This window comes from Equus caballus, chromosome 19, assembly GCF_041296265.1.
Source record: "Equus caballus isolate H_3958 breed thoroughbred chromosome 19, TB-T2T, whole genome shotgun sequence".
Classification (NCBI taxonomy): domain Eukaryota; kingdom Metazoa; phylum Chordata; class Mammalia; order Perissodactyla; family Equidae; genus Equus; species Equus caballus.
Window position 1 is genome coordinate 28,934,193 of NC_091702.1, and position 17,376 is coordinate 28,951,568.

A 17,376-nucleotide genomic window follows, 5' to 3' on the forward strand; every position below is an offset into this window, starting at 1 on the left:
TTGGCTCTGCCAGGAATGCTTGTCCTCATCTCCACTTGGCTGGCTTCTTGTCCTTCAAATCTCGGCTCAAAGGTCACCTAAGAGAAACGTTTCCTGACCACCTATAGATGAAGGAGGCCCCAGTCAAGTCGTAATACCTTATTTATTCTGTTCTTCCAGCACTTCCCAACGCATGACCTTCTCATTTGTTAAGGTATTTGTTGGTCTCTCACACAAGCCCAAGCTCTTCAAGGGCAAGTTTGATTTGATTTACTTACCACTGTCCCACACTAGAACAGTACCTGCACACAGTAGGTGCTCAAATGTCTATTGACTGACCAAAAAATAAAACAGACCCTAAAACTGAAATAATTTTAAGACTTTTATTCTAAAAAGAAAATCACAAAATCCAATTTCAGGTTAAATAATATTTTAGTCTTAAAAAATTAACAAAGGAGGAAGATTTTAAAGTTTTGTTTTATATCTAAAAATGCATTCCTGATTTCCAGATAACTCATGCAAAATCATACATAGTCATATTCAATAAAAGGACCTTTTAACCAGTAGTACAAATTGAATTCTATTTGAAGCAATTCTGATCCCCAAAGCCCATTTTGAAAGATTCCTGAAAAGACCTTGAAGCCACACACGAAGTTTATTTGAAAACATAATTTAAAATTGCACAAATATAAATACAATTTAATAATGTGAAAAAAGGAAGGCATGCCTCCAGTAATAGTACAAAAATACTACCTTAATCTTGGTACTTTGCAAATTATAAGCCAACTGAGTAAATTAAACACATCAATATGATAAGAGGTTATTTTTATGGTAGTAATTTTATTTCAAAGAGCAATGCTGGGAAATACCAAGATGAAGCTGTAATACCCAACAGAGTTGTGCTATGATACATCATATTTCACTAAATACACAGATACATTATCACCTAGTATGCCAATAACTTTCATACCCTCCCCCCCATTGCCATGAATTTACTATAGGTCATTTAATTTGGGTTGGTTTTAATTTAGAAACTCAATATAAACATTTAAAGGTAAATGTCTTCATTATCTATTTCAGCTTAAAAATGAAATCACATGGTTTTAAACATTATTGAGTGTGATAAGGAAGCATCACAGAAGAATTTGTCTCAAAACAACATTTTTGGGTTAGACTAGATATGCAATATTCATAGATATACAAAATATATAGAAACGTCTTTTCTAAATAGTTAATAAATGCTTGTTATAGTTTGTAAAAAGTTTACTAAATTAATCAAGTTTTTTTTTCAATCAAGGTAAATAAATTTGGGTAATGAACATTGAAGAGGGTTTGGGTTCGATGATATATGGGGGAAATCGAAAGGAAGTTGGTAAAAATTTAGATTTGCTGTATTTCCTTTAACTACTGGTAACATATTCAATCAAGAACACATTTGTTGCATGGCACAATTCTTTCATAGTATCTATGTGAAAATTTTATATATCTCAGTGAAAATGCCAAACTACCGAGTTGAGCGTGTACATCCGTTAATCGTTTTTGTGTCACACCATTTCCCTCTTCAAGAAATTCAAGGAAAAAAACCTGCCTCCATTTCATTGTTAAACAAAGAATGGCCTCGGTGTCCTTTCGTTCCTCTTAATATTATTTTGAGTGCAGGTTTCTAAAAGTGTCCCACTGAGCCTGTCAGGGTTTTGCTGCAACTCTTCAACGTTGCAAGTTCAGTTTCTCCTGCAGAGAAGGTCCTGAGAAAACAGTTCTGAGACTGGGGCACTTGTTTCTAGGGTGTGTTATTTTGGTATTTCTGCAGAGGTTGCACATAGTGGAAACTTTATTCAAGGCAAAATACCACATGAGACTTTGTTAAACCTCACACTTTAATTTTTTCTCCTCTTAACTGTTTAATGCCTCCACACAACCGCCTTTGCTGTGACTTTGGGGAATTCTGTCTTTGAGCTCATATGTATGCGTGTGGGGGTGTATGAAATGGTGGCAAAGCTGTTGTCTTACTGAGCTTTGCTCCCTCCATTTCTCCTTGTCCTTATTTTTTCCTAAAGCAGTGGTTACAGCAAAAGGCAGTAAGAGGACTTTGGAGTTGGTCCTGAGTGACCATGAGGTCACCTCCTCACCCCTGAATATCAATATTTTTAGACATATTGACCAAATCCAATTTCTCAAGGGATGTGGGCCCAAGAAGCTCACCTACCATACAAATAGGACCATGTTGAGGATAACGGTGTGACACTCACACTCTACATGCTATTTGTGGAAATTCAGGCCCTGGGACCACTTTGCCTTATGATGGTTTTCATGCGCCTGACATTAATCTCCCCACTTTATTTAGAATGTCAGTATTTCTAATTTATTCCTAAACTTTTAGAAAAAATTTGAAATGCACTATTTCAGAATTTAGAAGCCAAAACTGTGCTGAGGCAATCAACATGATGTTGTTCAGTGGCATTCAGACACGTGGATTTTGTTTGAGTTTTGGATCTGTTGTGCCTCCACTTGGTTTTTTAAAAATCGTTTGGATGTCTAAGTACCTGGGTTCCTCAGATGATTAGTTTGGCATTGGCTGCAATACTGCATAAACTAGACGTGTGAATATCTGTAAAGTTCAGTGGGATGGCATGAAAACAATCTTAAGGCTAGGATATTAAAAGCAAATAGAAAAACTAACACAAAGTTCATGAAAATGCTTCCTTGTTCAGAAGCAAGGAAAAATAAGCTAACCTATGAGACTTAATCATGCACTGGGTAAATTGACATTCAGTAAAGTTATCTTGCATGCTTTGGTTAATATTTGAGTAGGCAGATTTGCAAGTACTAATGCATGCATTATTTTTGTACCTGAGGTTATATGCTTTACTTTTTAAAAATCGCCTTTTTACAAACCTATGCCAGAGTTCATTTGCGAACACTTTTTAAAAATATATATATATATCTACTTCTTAGTTCAAAACAGTTTAATTTCAACCAGTTCTATAAATACTGAGATGAGAGGGAAAGGGTGCAGTAAAATCTGGAGAGGGAATAAATTTGAAATCATTTTACAAAGTTGAAATCATGTTGTGTGCATGTGTAATAATTTCTAAAATAGGAGGCCTCAAAAAGATGGCACATGAATCAAGCCTTCAGAATACCCTGTTTCTAGAATGCTTTTAGAAGCACTTCAAGGTATAAAACAACAGCAACAACAACCAACTTAAAGTACAGTCCAGTCTTGTGGAACTGATTCAGGGCAAATGAGGAAGGCAGCCAAGATGACCATCTTGCTCTCTCTATATTCCCAAGGAGATCACAAAGCTGATGGTATAGAGTTTGGGAGCTCCTGTCTTAAGGGGACTAGCCACAACTGTGTTCAAGTTTTGCATGTATAGCAAGAATATACTAGAAAGATTTATCTAGTATGAGTATCTATACGGGGACCCAAGATTCAACGTAATAGTTCTCTTTAAAGAAAAGAATGAGGGGAAGTGGCATAAAACTCTGAGAGTGACTGTGTCCTGGACATTCCAACTCAGTTAAGTATCGTGAATTTGCCATTCTAGTTGAAATGCAGATTTGCTGAGAAAGCACAGCTCATCGTTTTCTATTAAAGTTTTCTGGTGGACAAGATCAGCCTTTCTTTCAAGGAGTCGTGGGGAGTGATCTTGGGAGACAGCAAAAGGCAAGACGACTCCATATGATTGGCCAGTAAGTGGATGTTTTACTCCTCCTCTTCCCTGTCCCTCTGCCTCCTCCTCACTGTAAGGGTACAGCAGCACATGGAAATAGGCCACTAGACATAATGTTTTGAAATTCAGTAACGGTCACCAGTTTTCTCTGCATTTTCATCCAGTCTGCTGGTGAAATCGATCCTTGAAAGTCACATCTGTGCAACTGAGTGGCCATTCTAGTAAAATAGTACCATCCTCTAAGAGGTCTTAGGCTATTACTCAGTAATACAAGAAAAATGAACTCGAAGCCTTCCCAGAGTGCCTCCGAAGAAAACCAAGAACACTACCTTTTTAAATGGAAAGAGTAATTTAAATGACAATTTCACTGCCGAAAACAGTTTTGCCTTAAAAAAATGTGTATATGCTTAAAAAAAAAAAAGATGCATACAATAAAGACTGTTCCAAAATCTTGCTGCGTAATTTTTGGTGGTGCTCTGATTTCTATAAACTTTCATTTGCCTTTTAGTAACTGTTTTTACTTAATTTTATTAAAAAATGTCTTGGGCAATAATTCTGCACTTCCTGACAGGCAACAGCTTATGAAAATCCTGGTTGGGATGGACACTGAATTATATCAGAGAAAGTCCTACCGAATGCTCTGCAAATTACCCAATTCTGATGGGAATGGAAAATTGTCTATTCTCCTCTGACACAACTCTTTGGAGTTTGAAGTCACATTGTATTCCACTAGCAAAATAAAGCTTGGGCAGCAAAATTTGCTACCAGTTAGCAACAACCAAATTAAATCAAGGTATCCGACATTTACCCTACTGTCAGGCTTTCAGTTATTAGTGATCTCATGTATGAAGTGCCAGCAAGGCTAAGAAAACAGCCTATCATTATTACTGCAAATTCAGTTACAGTTGAAAGTAGAGAATGACATCATGAACAGGACACCTGTAAAAGCTTGCTTTGAATCCTTTGTTTGAAGGCTCTTAATGGACTATGGTGGATGCAAGTCAGCTGGCCAGCCAGTGAATGCACAGGGATTGGCAGGAGGAAGGAACATGCAGAGAATGGATGCTGTTCTCTTGGGAATGTTCAAGCAGGCAGCTACCATGGGTTGGAGGCTGTCCCCAAGAGTCCTTCCCAGACAGAGTTTCTAGAATTCTAAAATTCTAAGAATACCATTCTTGAAAATATCCTTGAGCTTTACTTCACTTCTCAGCCTGCAGGGAAGTAGGCCAAGAGTGGGCTGTCACTACTGCCCAATGGTGGGTGAATGCCTTAACGCCTCTGCCTCCTGCTGTCCCGCTAGGGGCATCACCTTGCCCAAGTGAGTTTGACGATGAATATCAAAACCTCCACCACGGTGTCCTCAACTCTGCATCTTTATAAACTAGAATAGGTTGTAATATACGTAAGCCTCAAGGACTTGTGGTTTCACGTTTACTCGAGGCCCCTTCCTACCCCAGGGACTTCAAATGTAACAGAGGCGAGGACTTCGACCTGCACCCAGAGTTTGATTTCTCAGCATGTGTGCACATTTCCCCCCAGGAAAAGCTAACTCCCCAATTAAACTGTTTTGACCCAAATGCTATTTTGCTTGGTAACTATAATCATGAATGTAACCAGCTGTCACTAACTAAAGAACATGAAGAAAAAGTTGGGATCAGATTGCGTTGGGGAAGATTGTGGAGGGAGGAAGGAGACAAGAAGAAGATTGGGACAACTTACCAAGACAATTATATAGTTGGACATTGGTGAAATTATGTTTTGATTAGTACTTTGCAAACAATTTTTCCAATTCTTTAAAAAATGATGTCTTTCCAAGTAATCACCAAGCCTCCAACAGGCACAAAACACTCTGAAGAACTGAGTGGAATGTAACCAATTAAATAAAACCCTGCTGCCAACAGAAAATTCCTGATACATGATAAATGTTCAAAATGAGAGCCAAAAGGGCATGCATCTTTCATTTTAAACCACCGACATTCGGTGAGATTCAGCTAGAAAATATTGATCTCTTATCACTTAGAATGCAAAAGGGTGAACAGTGCAGGTTATTATGGAACTAAGAAAACACATAATTTTTAGGAAAGATGTATTTATCACTCTTAAGAAATACTATTTAAAATATCAACAGTTTAAAAGGAATATTGATGTGCAGGGCAGTTAGAAAGCAAGTAAACTATGACATCTAAGCAAGTTAATGTTAACTCCATAGAAATCACGATATCATCAAACTTTCTCCCTAGAGAGAATACATGAAGAGACAGTACCTCATCTCTTGCTTAAGTTCATACAGATCCAGAAAGCTTGTGAATAAGAACATCTGTGTTTGACATATTTACACCCTGTGTCCTATCTGCTTTAAGAAAAACACTCCTTCAAAACCCTACACTATGAAAAACTATTTTCAGGAATTTTTATTTGGTCCGTTGATCTGACAAGGCTGAGTTCTCAAAGCTTTCACCCCCAAGTTAAAAATTGGAGCAACAAAACAAAACTCCAGCAAGGCATAAATAAGATAGTAAAGTGCATATATACAGTCCCAGAAAAGTGTTGATTGGGAACAGCAAAAATTTCTAGTGCAAAAACTGCTTTTGCCAGCAAAGCTCCCTCTCTGGAATCAAAGAGCTACAGTAGAAGTTAAAATTGGAACAGGTTTAAAGCAATGCCTCTCTTTAGTCAAGAGTTAGTATATGTGCATGCACCTCGGCCCAAACTATGTTCAATCTTGTAAAAGGGGGAGTTTCAGGGGACAGTTCAGAAATAGTCAGAATTCCCTGATCTGAGGCAGTGCTTTCTCCAGGGGTCCCACGAGCAAGTTCCTTAGATGTGTCATCAGTTGCAGGTGGGGACAAAACCCCGAAAGAACACGTTTTGCAATCTGCTTGCAGCTTGTGAAAAGAGTATTCACACACAGTTACTTTGTCTTGGTTTGTCTTGAGTCTCTCAGTTCTTCTTTCGAGCCCGACCTTGACTCTACAGACAACATTTTGTGCTTTTGGGTCTGACAGAGACCGGGCATTGTGTGGAGGAATCCCCTTGGGTTCTATCACCATGGCCTTTTGAACATCTGGTTTATCCTTTTTGAAATTCATAATAAAAGAGTTTTGCATTTCTCAGTATCTCAACTATTCAGATGAAAGATTATTATTTTTTTTCTTTTCCTTCAAGGATCCAAGTTGAAAGCTCTGAGGAGGACATCCAGGTCACCGAGGTTAGCCGCCTGGAAGAGTTCCGGTTGGTCCATCAGAGAAAGTGCGATTCTGAGGGCAGCCCAGATATTCCCAGAGATGGCGGGATGAGGAACTTGCTGTTGATCCCTGCTCTTTCTTTGCAAACTGAGGGCGGTGAGGAAGTTGCTGACAGCTTCTCTAAGAGGGTAGAAGAACAGACATTTTAAAATGCAACAAACTTCAGAGCTGGCAAACTTAAGAAAAAAATGCATAAAAATTCTAAATCACCTGTCTGTGGTGTTTTGGATCATCAGATGAACAATATTCTGATTCCCTCATTATTCTTTTGTGAAAAATCATTGTTAAATATAGGGAAATCAGAAAGAAAGAAGGAAAGCAAATTTTACGTTAGGAATGCCATGTGGGAGAGGAAGAGTAATAGTAAAAGCCTTGCTAACTCATTAATGCATTTGATTTTCCCCTATTCCAGGAGCGACTTGAAGATTTCATCCATTTGCAGATGTGTTTTATATAACTAGAGTTGAAGAGGAGAATCTGGCCCTACTCGGAAACAAAGTGGTTCAACTTTTCCTATTAGTGACAGAAAGACAAGAGGCAGTGGGGTTGAATTGAGTTTTATCAGAGCATCTGGGTTTGAGTCTCAGTTATTCAGCCTTAGGCAAATTTCTCATGCTCTTCGAGCCTCAGTTTCCCTGACTGGATAACCGGGGGAATAGAAGTCATTTTAAAACCACGTTGTGAGGGGCAGTTGAATGGATTTATGTGGAAGCTCTTATCAAGTTGGACCAGTAGTTGTCAGAGAGTGATCTGGGGAACGCTGGGGATGAGTGAGGTCAAAATTATTTTTATAATTATACTGAGATGTTATTTTACCTTTTCACTCTCATTTTCTCACAAGTGTACAGTGGAATTCTCCAGTGATTACATGATCTATGATATCTCGATAGATTGAGTACAGAAGGAGATAAGAGTCTGTCTTCTGTTGAGCAGGATATTGAAGAAATTTGCAAAAGTGATAAAAAAAAATGCCACTCTTCTCACTAAACATTTTTATTTGTTTCTTTTGGAAAATAATTATTTTTCATAAAATTTATAACTTATGCTAACATGTAATTAGTTTATTATTATTTTTAAATGAAGTCTAAAGTTTTCTCAGTTGAATTTCTAACATGGTAAAAATTGATAGCTATAACGCACATAAACAAAAGCGCTTTGAAGTTCTCAACAACTGTTAAAAGTGTCAGGGGTCCTGAGAACAAACTCAGTGTGTGAACTGCTGGGTGAGATGCTGTCCCAAGGCCGTCTAGCTCCTCTGGTTCACCCGGGCTCCTGTGCCCTCTTCAGCACCCCACATCACCTGAATATGTATTACGTATCTGACAAACTGGTCTTTGCTACGAATAAGGATGCCGCCTTAATTTGTATCTACTTTCCTCTTCTTAAAAGCTTTTCACACACTTGATTTCCTTTCATACTGCAAGGTAGTCATTCTTAAGCATTTGGTAAGAATCCTTAAAGAAAATGAGGCTAGATTTCTGATTCCATGTACATGATCCAGGCATTTGCTCATCTATGTTGTTAGGTCTGCCTGGCAATAAAAGGCAATCCGGAAATGTTTGCGCTGTATGTGACGACCTGGGTAACGGAAGGGAGTGGGTGTTCTAATAACCCCCTCTTCTGGATGTCTTGTAATCCAGGAAGAGAGGAAGGATTTATAAACAGAGGCATATGGGGAAGGAACGGAGGCCCTTTCTGGCTTCCTTGTCACAGAGCGGCAGCTTGAATGACAGTAACTCCATTTCCTCTCATCATCCCAGACCTAGAAGAACTGGGGAAGGAAGATCTGGGAATCACTTCCCGCACAGGCTGCTCCTGGCCCCCAGGTGTGTGGCAGTGTCTCTGAGGGACATGGGGAGTAACAGAAGAATACTCTAATTTGGTAGCCTTGTCAAGTAACTTGAGGTTTTTCCCATGAAGACAGTCTAACCTTGTTCCCCAACTTGGGAATTCAGAGTCCTTTTGGGGGACTCGGAAGATTGTACAAGTATATGTGGGAATAGTTTTAAAATGTTTCACATATACATGTATGAAAAAGTTTAAATTGTTCGTGTATGTCACAATTAACAAAAAGCACATTCATTTAAATGCATTCTTTATTTTATAGTAGCTTTCCGTCATTATACTAATACTACACATATCATTATCAAAGGGGATGAGATTTCTTTTTTTATTAAAAAAGGGTCCTCACTTCTGAAATGGTTACATTCTTTGCTCTAAGTTCTTCTCTGGAGCTCCTACTGACAAAGGGGTAGCATTTTAAGCTACGCAAAGTTTCATGCCAACAGTTTCCTCTCATTTCAACTGTATGCAGGACTAGGGTAGGACTTGCCTTTGACTCGTTATAGAAAACATGAGATGACAAACAGCACTGTTATAGCTACGCACACAGACACCTGCAGCTCTTGAGGGAGAGGTCCCAAGACTTTCGTGGATACGGAAGTGTTTGTACCAGCTCCTGGCTTTCTTCTCAGCCACATCTCTAGTGAGAGTTGTTATTCCCTAAGCGTACGCATACATGTCAAGTTAAACTTATTTTCAGAATTCATTTAAGGTTTATGTCTCCCTTGATGGTCTTTTTTCTCAGGAAAAAGTGCAAGATATTTATCCCTTCACAAGATTTCCCATACTGAGCATGACAATAAAAGACCCAGAAAGCTTAGCTGAGATGTTCCCAAGTAGCTAATTGATCAAGATGCGCAGATTTAGCAAATAGGAATATAGGATGCACAGGTAAACCTGAATCTCACATAAACAGTGAATAATCTTCAGTACAGCTTGTCCCTCCATATTCACAGGCGATTGGTTCCACGACCCCCATGGATACCATGGGATGCTCAAGTCCCTTACATAAAACAGCGTAGTATCTGCATGTAACCTATGCACATCCTCTTGTATAATTTAAATCATCTTCAGGTTACTTAGAATACCTAATACAATGTAAATACTGTGTAAATAGTTGTTATACCATATTGTTTATGGAATAATAACAAGAAAAAAAGTCTGTATGTGTTCCACACAGTTGTAACCATTGTAGTCCTTTTGATTGGCAACTGTTGGATCTGTGTATATGGAACCTGCAGATAGAGAGGGCTGACTGTGTAAGTGTGTCCCACGGAATATTTGGGAGATGCTTATCCTAAAGATATATTTGCTGTTTATCTGAAATTCAAATTGAACTGGGCATTCTGTATTTTATCTGGCAACCCTAAAATTGCCTTGTTCCTGTACAGGAGACTTTGTGCTTGAGGATTAAAAATTCACATCTTCACCGAGTTGCCCATTTCTACCTGTCACAGACCTTCCCCCTGCAAATAGTTGCCCTCTTGAGTCTTACATCTGTGAATGCCAACAAAGGATTTTATTGGCCCCTCAAGTATTGTTTTCTATACTAAGACATTACAATTAAGAAAAACTCATCCAGGGGCTGGCCCCGTGGCCGAGTGGTTAAGTTTGCGTGCTCTGCTTCGGCGGTCCAGGGTTTTGCTGGTTCGGATCCTGGGTGCAGACATGGCACTGCTCATCAGGTCATGGTGAGGCAGCGTCCCGCATGCCACAACTAGAAGGACCCACAACTAAAATATAAAACTATATACTGGGGGAATTTTGGGAAAAAAAGCAGGGAAAAAAAAGAAGATTGGCAACAGTTGTTAGCTCAGGTGCCAATCTTTAAAAAAAAAAAAAAGAAAAACTCATCCAGAAGCTTTTAAAAGCCTCCTTTAATGGAATTCAATACGTCTATAGGTACATATGTATTTATTTACATTTCTCCTTGTTCCAAAGAAAGGATCTAAGATGTCTCATAAAATAAATATATACAACATAACTAGAAAATAAGTGAAAAAAAGGAGTGAAGATAAAGTCAGGTTAGGGAAAGGAGATAAAGCCAGGACTGAAGTTAGTGTACAGAAGGAAATCGTCAGGCCTCAGTCAGCTGATGTGCAGGAGGCGGCACAGATTCAACCCTGGCCCTTTGCACAGCTGATGTAAAGAGGGCCTTCGTGGTGGCACATTTCACAATGTCCACAAAATAAAACAATCTACTTGCTCAGGAGTCACTCAGCTGCTCCTGGTTTTGACCTGAGCAAGATCCTCTTAGAGGACAGTGTAATCCAGTGACTAATGTTCTTTCTAAGATCCTTTTAGTATAAACACAGCAAAGAGTTCCTAAAGCCTCAGTATTTGCCAATGGCACAAGGCCCTAAAGCAGTTCAGAAGAAGCAATTCTTCAAATGTCAAAAGAATGCAATCCAGCTCTGTAACTCTCTGATGACGTATCTAAGTAACAATAATGATAAGGATACTCATGATGAAGGCAATGATAATAATCATAATAATAATGCCTACTAGGTGTTGAACATCTGCTCTGTGCTAGGCAATTACATTTAACCTGTGCAATAATACTACAAGATGGATATTATTACCTCCTTTTTTTTAAGCAGGTGAAGAAATTGAGGCTCAAAGTTATGTGTTCAGAGTCATAAAATCAGCAGATGGCAGAGCTGTACTTTGAGCCCAAGCTACTCTGACTCTAAAAGCCTGGCTCTTTTTGAGAATGAGAAAAGGTTTACATTTTTTTTTTTGGTGAGGAAGATCATACCTGAGCTAACATTTGTGCCAATCTTCCTCTATTTTGCAGTGGGACGCTGCCACTGCATGGCTTCACCAGCAGTGTGTAGGTGTCCGGGCATCGAACTGCTAACCCCAGCTGCTGAAGCAGAGCATGCAAACTTAACCATTACGCCACGGGCTGGCCCCAGGGTTTACATTTTTTGTGAGGCTTAAAACTAACATTTAGTTCTTTTTTTTTCCAGTTATGAAAATAACACCTGTTTATTTAGAAAATAGAAAAAGAAAAAATCACCCAAACTTTCATTACCCCAAAGAAATAAAGGTCATTTATGGTCCTTATTGATGGAGAAAAGACAGAGAAGATATAGACCAGAAAGATAATGAGGAATGACAAAAGAAGGAGAAAGACATTCCCAACTATAAACCCACCATTTTAAAATTAGGTTTAGAAAACCTGTAATGTTGGTTATGCTTTGCCAAAAGCTGGCCCTGGGACCTTCTTAAGCCATTTTGCTGGGTCCTCCTGCCCTGCCCCACAAACTTCTTTTTTCCTTACCTGAAAGATGAAGGGTTGGACTGTTCCTGTTTCTCAAAGAGTTGCCCTTGGGGGTATTAAAAACTCAGGGAACTTCTCCCCACCCAGGCCGACTGAATAAAAATCTCTGGGGGAGGAGCCCGGGAATCTACCTCTCTCAAGATGCCCCATGGTTGCTGCTCTCTAAAGACTGTGAAACACTGAAGCAAACTGTGCCCCGTTCAACTCGCCTCAGGATCTGAAGGTTCCAAGTTTACTCGTAACAGGAGGAGGAAGAGGACTGGGAAAGAACCGTTCTGGTTACTGGACCTCGGCCGCGAGCACGGCTCTTGGTTCTCAGCCTGCTGCCATACTTCACCTGTAGGCGCCCAGGTTGATGCAGCTTATTCCCAGATTGTATCTGGATCGGATGAAGCCTGGCTGAATCTCCAGCGCTCGCGTGTAGGCCTCCACCGCTTCCTCGCTGCGGTCTCCGTTCGCCAAGGTCGCCCCGAGACGGTTCCACAATGAATAGTCCTGATGACAAAATTAGAGCTCTCTAACAACCAGTGGGGCCACAATGACAGAGTAGTCCCACATCCCCTGCAGAAGAAGGATGATGGCTAAAAATGGATCCAGTGCTTATGGACAAGGTGACGTCACCAATGGCCGTGTCATCATGGTGATGTCACCACGTCACCAGGACGTAGTGAATTACTCAAAAATCTTTATAGACAACTTTGTGAAATGACTTTCATTCATCACAGAGCAGCTATCCTTTGATGCTGTCAGGCAATTCCTGTTTCTATTTTAGGGACCTAAATATTAACAGCCAAGGTAGCATATCATTAGAACTGATCACTAAAGCATTGGATGCGGGGAAATACAGTGCAGCAGAAATGTACAAAGTGCAGTCTGTGAAAACTTATTTTTAACAGAGAACCTGTGGTTTCTTGCTGTGCGCTTACCTCTGGCCGAACAGTTAAGGCCGCGTTAAACGCATCGATTGCTCTGTTAAATTCTCCGCTCAGGTGGAACAGCACCCCCAGACCAGTCTGCAGGTCTGGGTCGATCATATCTCCATTTTGGTGGGCAGCTTCCAGATACAATTCCTTCACCCCTTCCAGAACAGAGCTACAGGGGACAAAAATTAGATTTGTAATCTAAATAGTCCGAACATAGATAATTTTACTATTACGTTCTCTGTTCCAAGAGAACATTACAAACTGGAAACTCTTGCTGAAAATATCCCAGCTTAATGAAAGGACTATTAATACAGCATGATAAAAAATACCTGCTGATTTTCATAAAATATTTTGTCCTACACAGGTGCAGACTGTGCTAACTAAGGTTTTCACAAGAATTCCATTGACCCTATGGGAGCCAATGTCGAAAACCCCTCAGGGCTAAGTTTCCCAAGGCCTCAGTGAGTGAGAATTTAACATCATGATTTATTGCTGATAGAAACAAAATTCTCAGACGGAAGGACTTCCATTTTTTACTCACACCTAATCTTGAGGATTTATAAAACTTGGCACATTGGTACTTATTCTAATTTATTTTAGGTTAATTATATGTGCTAAGCATTTGGCTTTAAAATATTGTACTCAGATACATGTCTGTGGGTGCCGGCAATGTAGATGACATGTCCAAAGGTTGGCTCTGGTGTCAGCATCAGTCCTTGTAATTAGTGTTGCTCTTCTAGCAGAATGCTGTCCTACGAACCAGTCTGGGATAGGCGGTGGTGGGGGCCTGAGGCTTGTTAATTCCCTGAAGGTGATTAATTGTGTATATAGGTGTAATTTATCGAGGAGGACACCTGTCCACCGGAGACTTAGACATTCGCCGGGTGAGGCCGGGAGATCCCTTCTTGCTCTTCACAAGGTATTTGTACTTTGGATTTTGCCTAATCCAGTTCTTCAGAGCTTCGCAGGCATCCTGCTGATGGCCTGTGTTAGTGTAACTCACGGCCAAAGCCATCAAAGCTTTCAAGTTGTTGGGCTGCAATTCTAAGCACCTGAAAGAAGGCAAAAAGAAGTCAATTTCAGATTTTTTTTGGAGCCAGAGTCTGAATAGTTCTTTAGAAAATTTGAAGTCTTTATTAATTAAATGGTGCAAGAGCATTGCTAAGTTTATGTTAAGTCCCTGGGAAATACATGAAAATTGGGGCCTAAGCATATTTTTAAGAAAGTTAAAACTCATCCAACAAGTGCTAAGTTTCATGATTTTAATAAATTATTTTAAAACTATAGAAAATGGGACTAATCCCTGCACATAATTTATTAGTAGTTGGTTTATCTAATGAGAAGCAGGGGATATCATTATTTTAACACTCCTCTACTATCAATATATTCAATGTACCTTATGCACAAACTAAACTGACTTGAACTAAATTTGGACATCCAGAGACGACAGATTGTACAGTATTTGTAAAGGAGAGGGAAATTCCCGTGTTTGCAGACTACTGATGTGGATTTACAGGAGGTACAGGCTACAGCTGCTCCCCTCATGCTATTCTACTGGCCTCTAGCAAGGGCTTTTCAAACTCTGGTGTGCATGAGAATTATCTGGGGATCTGGTAAGTTGCAGATTCTGACACAGTAGGCCTGGCTGGGCCCGAGGCTGTGCAGGTCTGACGAGCTCCTGGATGGTGATGATGCTGGTAGCCCCTGGATAAGACTTTGAGTAGCAAGCCCTGGACAAATATATATATTTGTTTGTTTATAAGAAAGGGTAGGGAAATGGAAATTTATTTGGTAGGGGCTATTTTTCCAGAGTTTAAATAGGGCCTCTAATCAAGCATGGTGTGGTGCTACACCCACCCAAAGCAGTCTAGGGCGACCAGTCTAGCAGACTAGTCTTTAGTTGGGGGCTCAGGAGTTAGACTTTGAGGTTGCTGAAACTTGAATTTCAGGAGATTCTCCATACACACAAGGAGCAAAAATTACATTGAGATTATTTTGAGTATGTTTTGCCTAAAGAAAACTTTCAGATGCTGCAGAAGGCTGGAAAGTTAAAAGGAACTACTTATTCAATGAGTCTATTTTGTGACTGCTTAGACATAGCCTCTTTCGTGCCCATGAAGGTCAATGGATTTGTAGATGGCAAAACATTGTGATTTAGGAATATTATTTCTTCGTAAGTTCTTGTTTTCTAGAGCTAAGGGTAAGTACTATGTGGTGTCTCAGCTCTGATCCTGGCCCAATTCATTACAATGTACTTAAGGATCAAAAGGCAAATCGGAAACAACAGGAAGTCCATTAACCAGTGGCCCACGGTTTTGCACTTAGCTTTATCTACCTCTGGAGGGCGACAATAGCTGCTTGTTCGTTTTCATTCTCCGCCTGGGTTATCCCGAGGAACTGCCACGCCTACGAAAAACAACTGATGTCAGCATTGCAAGAGGAGGCAGAATCGCTCATGGGCTTAGTTGGTTTGTTGACCTGTGACAGATTCCTCTATGCAGAGCAACCTGTCTCAGACGTGAGAGTCTTATAAAAGGGAACAATATCACAGGCATTTCTTCATTCAAACTCTCTTGTGACTCCTGGGACAAGATCCTCTGTCATTATTTACAAACTCAGTGTTTATTCGCTCCTGTGACGCATGGAAACCTCTGAGTTTCTGAGATTTCGTGATATTAGGTATCTTCAAACCAAAAGGTAAATATATGAAATCATGCATTTGTGAGGCAGAAAAATAACCCAGAAATGTAGCTAAATAGTCTAAAGTTTACAACAAGGAATCTCAAGATGCACAAAATGCAATTAGCTTGTATAAATGAAAGTCAAGCAGTTATTAGAAGTGGTAACAGGAAACTTAGGGACTAGGGAAGAAAAACCAAAACATAACCCCCTACAATGTGTTCACTGCTCTAATATAATCATTGTTAAAAGGCATAAAAAACACATAAAATGCAATATAAATGTATATATAATTGTATAGCCTATGCTTACACTTTATATTGCATCATAAACACTTTTTCATGTTTTTACAAAATCCTCTTAGTTATAATTTAAATTTTGTTGAATGGATATCCCATTATTTACTCAACCAATTCCCTTATTTCTCTAGGGTCATTTCCAAGTCTTTGCTATTGTCAATAATGTGAAGAATATCTTCAAGCAGACAACTTTTTTCACATCTAGAATGAAAGTTTATAACAAATTTCTACTTGTATACTTATAATAACAATAATTCTCACACCACTGCAAGAGCAATACACATCAACAAAACCTCGCCTTATACACATTGTCCTCAAATTTGCTAGGGATAGAGGTGTATCAGAGTCTCAGGGATTTAAAAAGGTTTGGGAAGAGCATAACTCTCCCACCTTTGAGAATCATAGTATGGACATTTTAAAACAAAACTATATGAAAACACAAAGAATCATTTTAAAGTGCTGTAAAAATTGTATTGGCTTTTCCCCTCATGGGTTATTATTAGAGGTTCCATATAAATTCATGCTGATTCTTCCCCACAAGAATATCAGTGATTCTTTTTAATCTTTCAAATGTACACAGAGCAGCCTCTATTTTGATTTCACCATCCACACATCTTAGAATGCTTCTTAAGAAAAGACTGATGAAACACTCTTTCTCTGGGGCCTTCTTCCTAGCCTTTGGGCCTGGTGTCATTTTCACTGTCCGAAGATTGTCCCTTATCTTAGCTTTGGGATCTCCATAGATTCAGAAGTCCTGGGTCCTTGTCTAGGATCCGTTAGTTTCCAAGTGTCCTAATTTTCTCATTTATGAATCTGGTATAATAATGTATACTTTTTTTTTTTTTTAGCTCCTAGGGTTGTTGTGTCAAATGATACAATATACATGAAAACACATAGCATTTAGAAATGTAAGATGACATTATTATTTTTGGGGGTGTGGCCTACAGTTTTCTATTAATGCAACGACTTTCTCTTCTAGAAGATTTATGCATCTTTTATAAAAATTCCAATATTTGATTCAGAATCCCAGCTCTCCGTTCAATCTCATTCATTGACTAACAGGATACTAGGGGCTTTAACTAGTGATCAGTTTATTTGTTCTTTCTATACAAACTAAGTACAACCAATAATACTAATGAAGGCTAAATATTGATGTGCCAGGCACTGAACTGAGCACTTTATTTGTATGAACTAAATCAATCTTCACAACATCCAATGAGATAGTTATTATAATCATGATTTCCATCTTACATGTGACAAAACTGAAGCTTAGAGGGTTTAAATGACTTGTCCCAGGTCACATGGCCCATGGCTGACCAGCAGTAGAGTGGGGATTCAAACCCACACAGGACAGCAGAGCCTAGAAGCTTAACCATCCCCTCTTAACAACAGCTTCACTCCCCTGCTGTCTTTAACTAAACCTCTCTCCTTCAAAACTCGGCTTTG

At 39.3% G+C, this 17,376-nt stretch overlaps 1 protein-coding gene across 20 annotated transcripts in view; it reads right to left on the reverse strand.

The window, feature by feature from the left end:
* Nucleotides 1-348: 348 nt before the first annotated feature.
* PEX5L (peroxisomal biogenesis factor 5 like) overlaps nucleotides 349-17,376 on the reverse strand; it is a 213,101-nt gene continuing 196,073 nt past the window's right edge. For all 20 annotated transcript variants that reach the window (XM_070243294.1, XM_005601825.4, XM_070243291.1 and 17 more), the window contains 5 exons: nucleotides 15,288-15,358; nucleotides 13,807-14,004; nucleotides 12,956-13,121; nucleotides 12,367-12,524; nucleotides 349-7,021 (listed from right to left, as the gene is read on the reverse strand). In XM_070243294.1, the coding sequence (XP_070099395.1) occupies nucleotides 6,817-7,021; nucleotides 12,367-12,524; nucleotides 12,956-13,121; nucleotides 13,807-14,004; nucleotides 15,288-15,358 (798 nt within the window). In that variant the 3' untranslated portion in view covers nucleotides 349-6,816. The remainder of the gene's footprint in view (nucleotides 7,022-12,366; nucleotides 12,525-12,955; nucleotides 13,122-13,806; nucleotides 14,005-15,287; nucleotides 15,359-17,376) is intronic.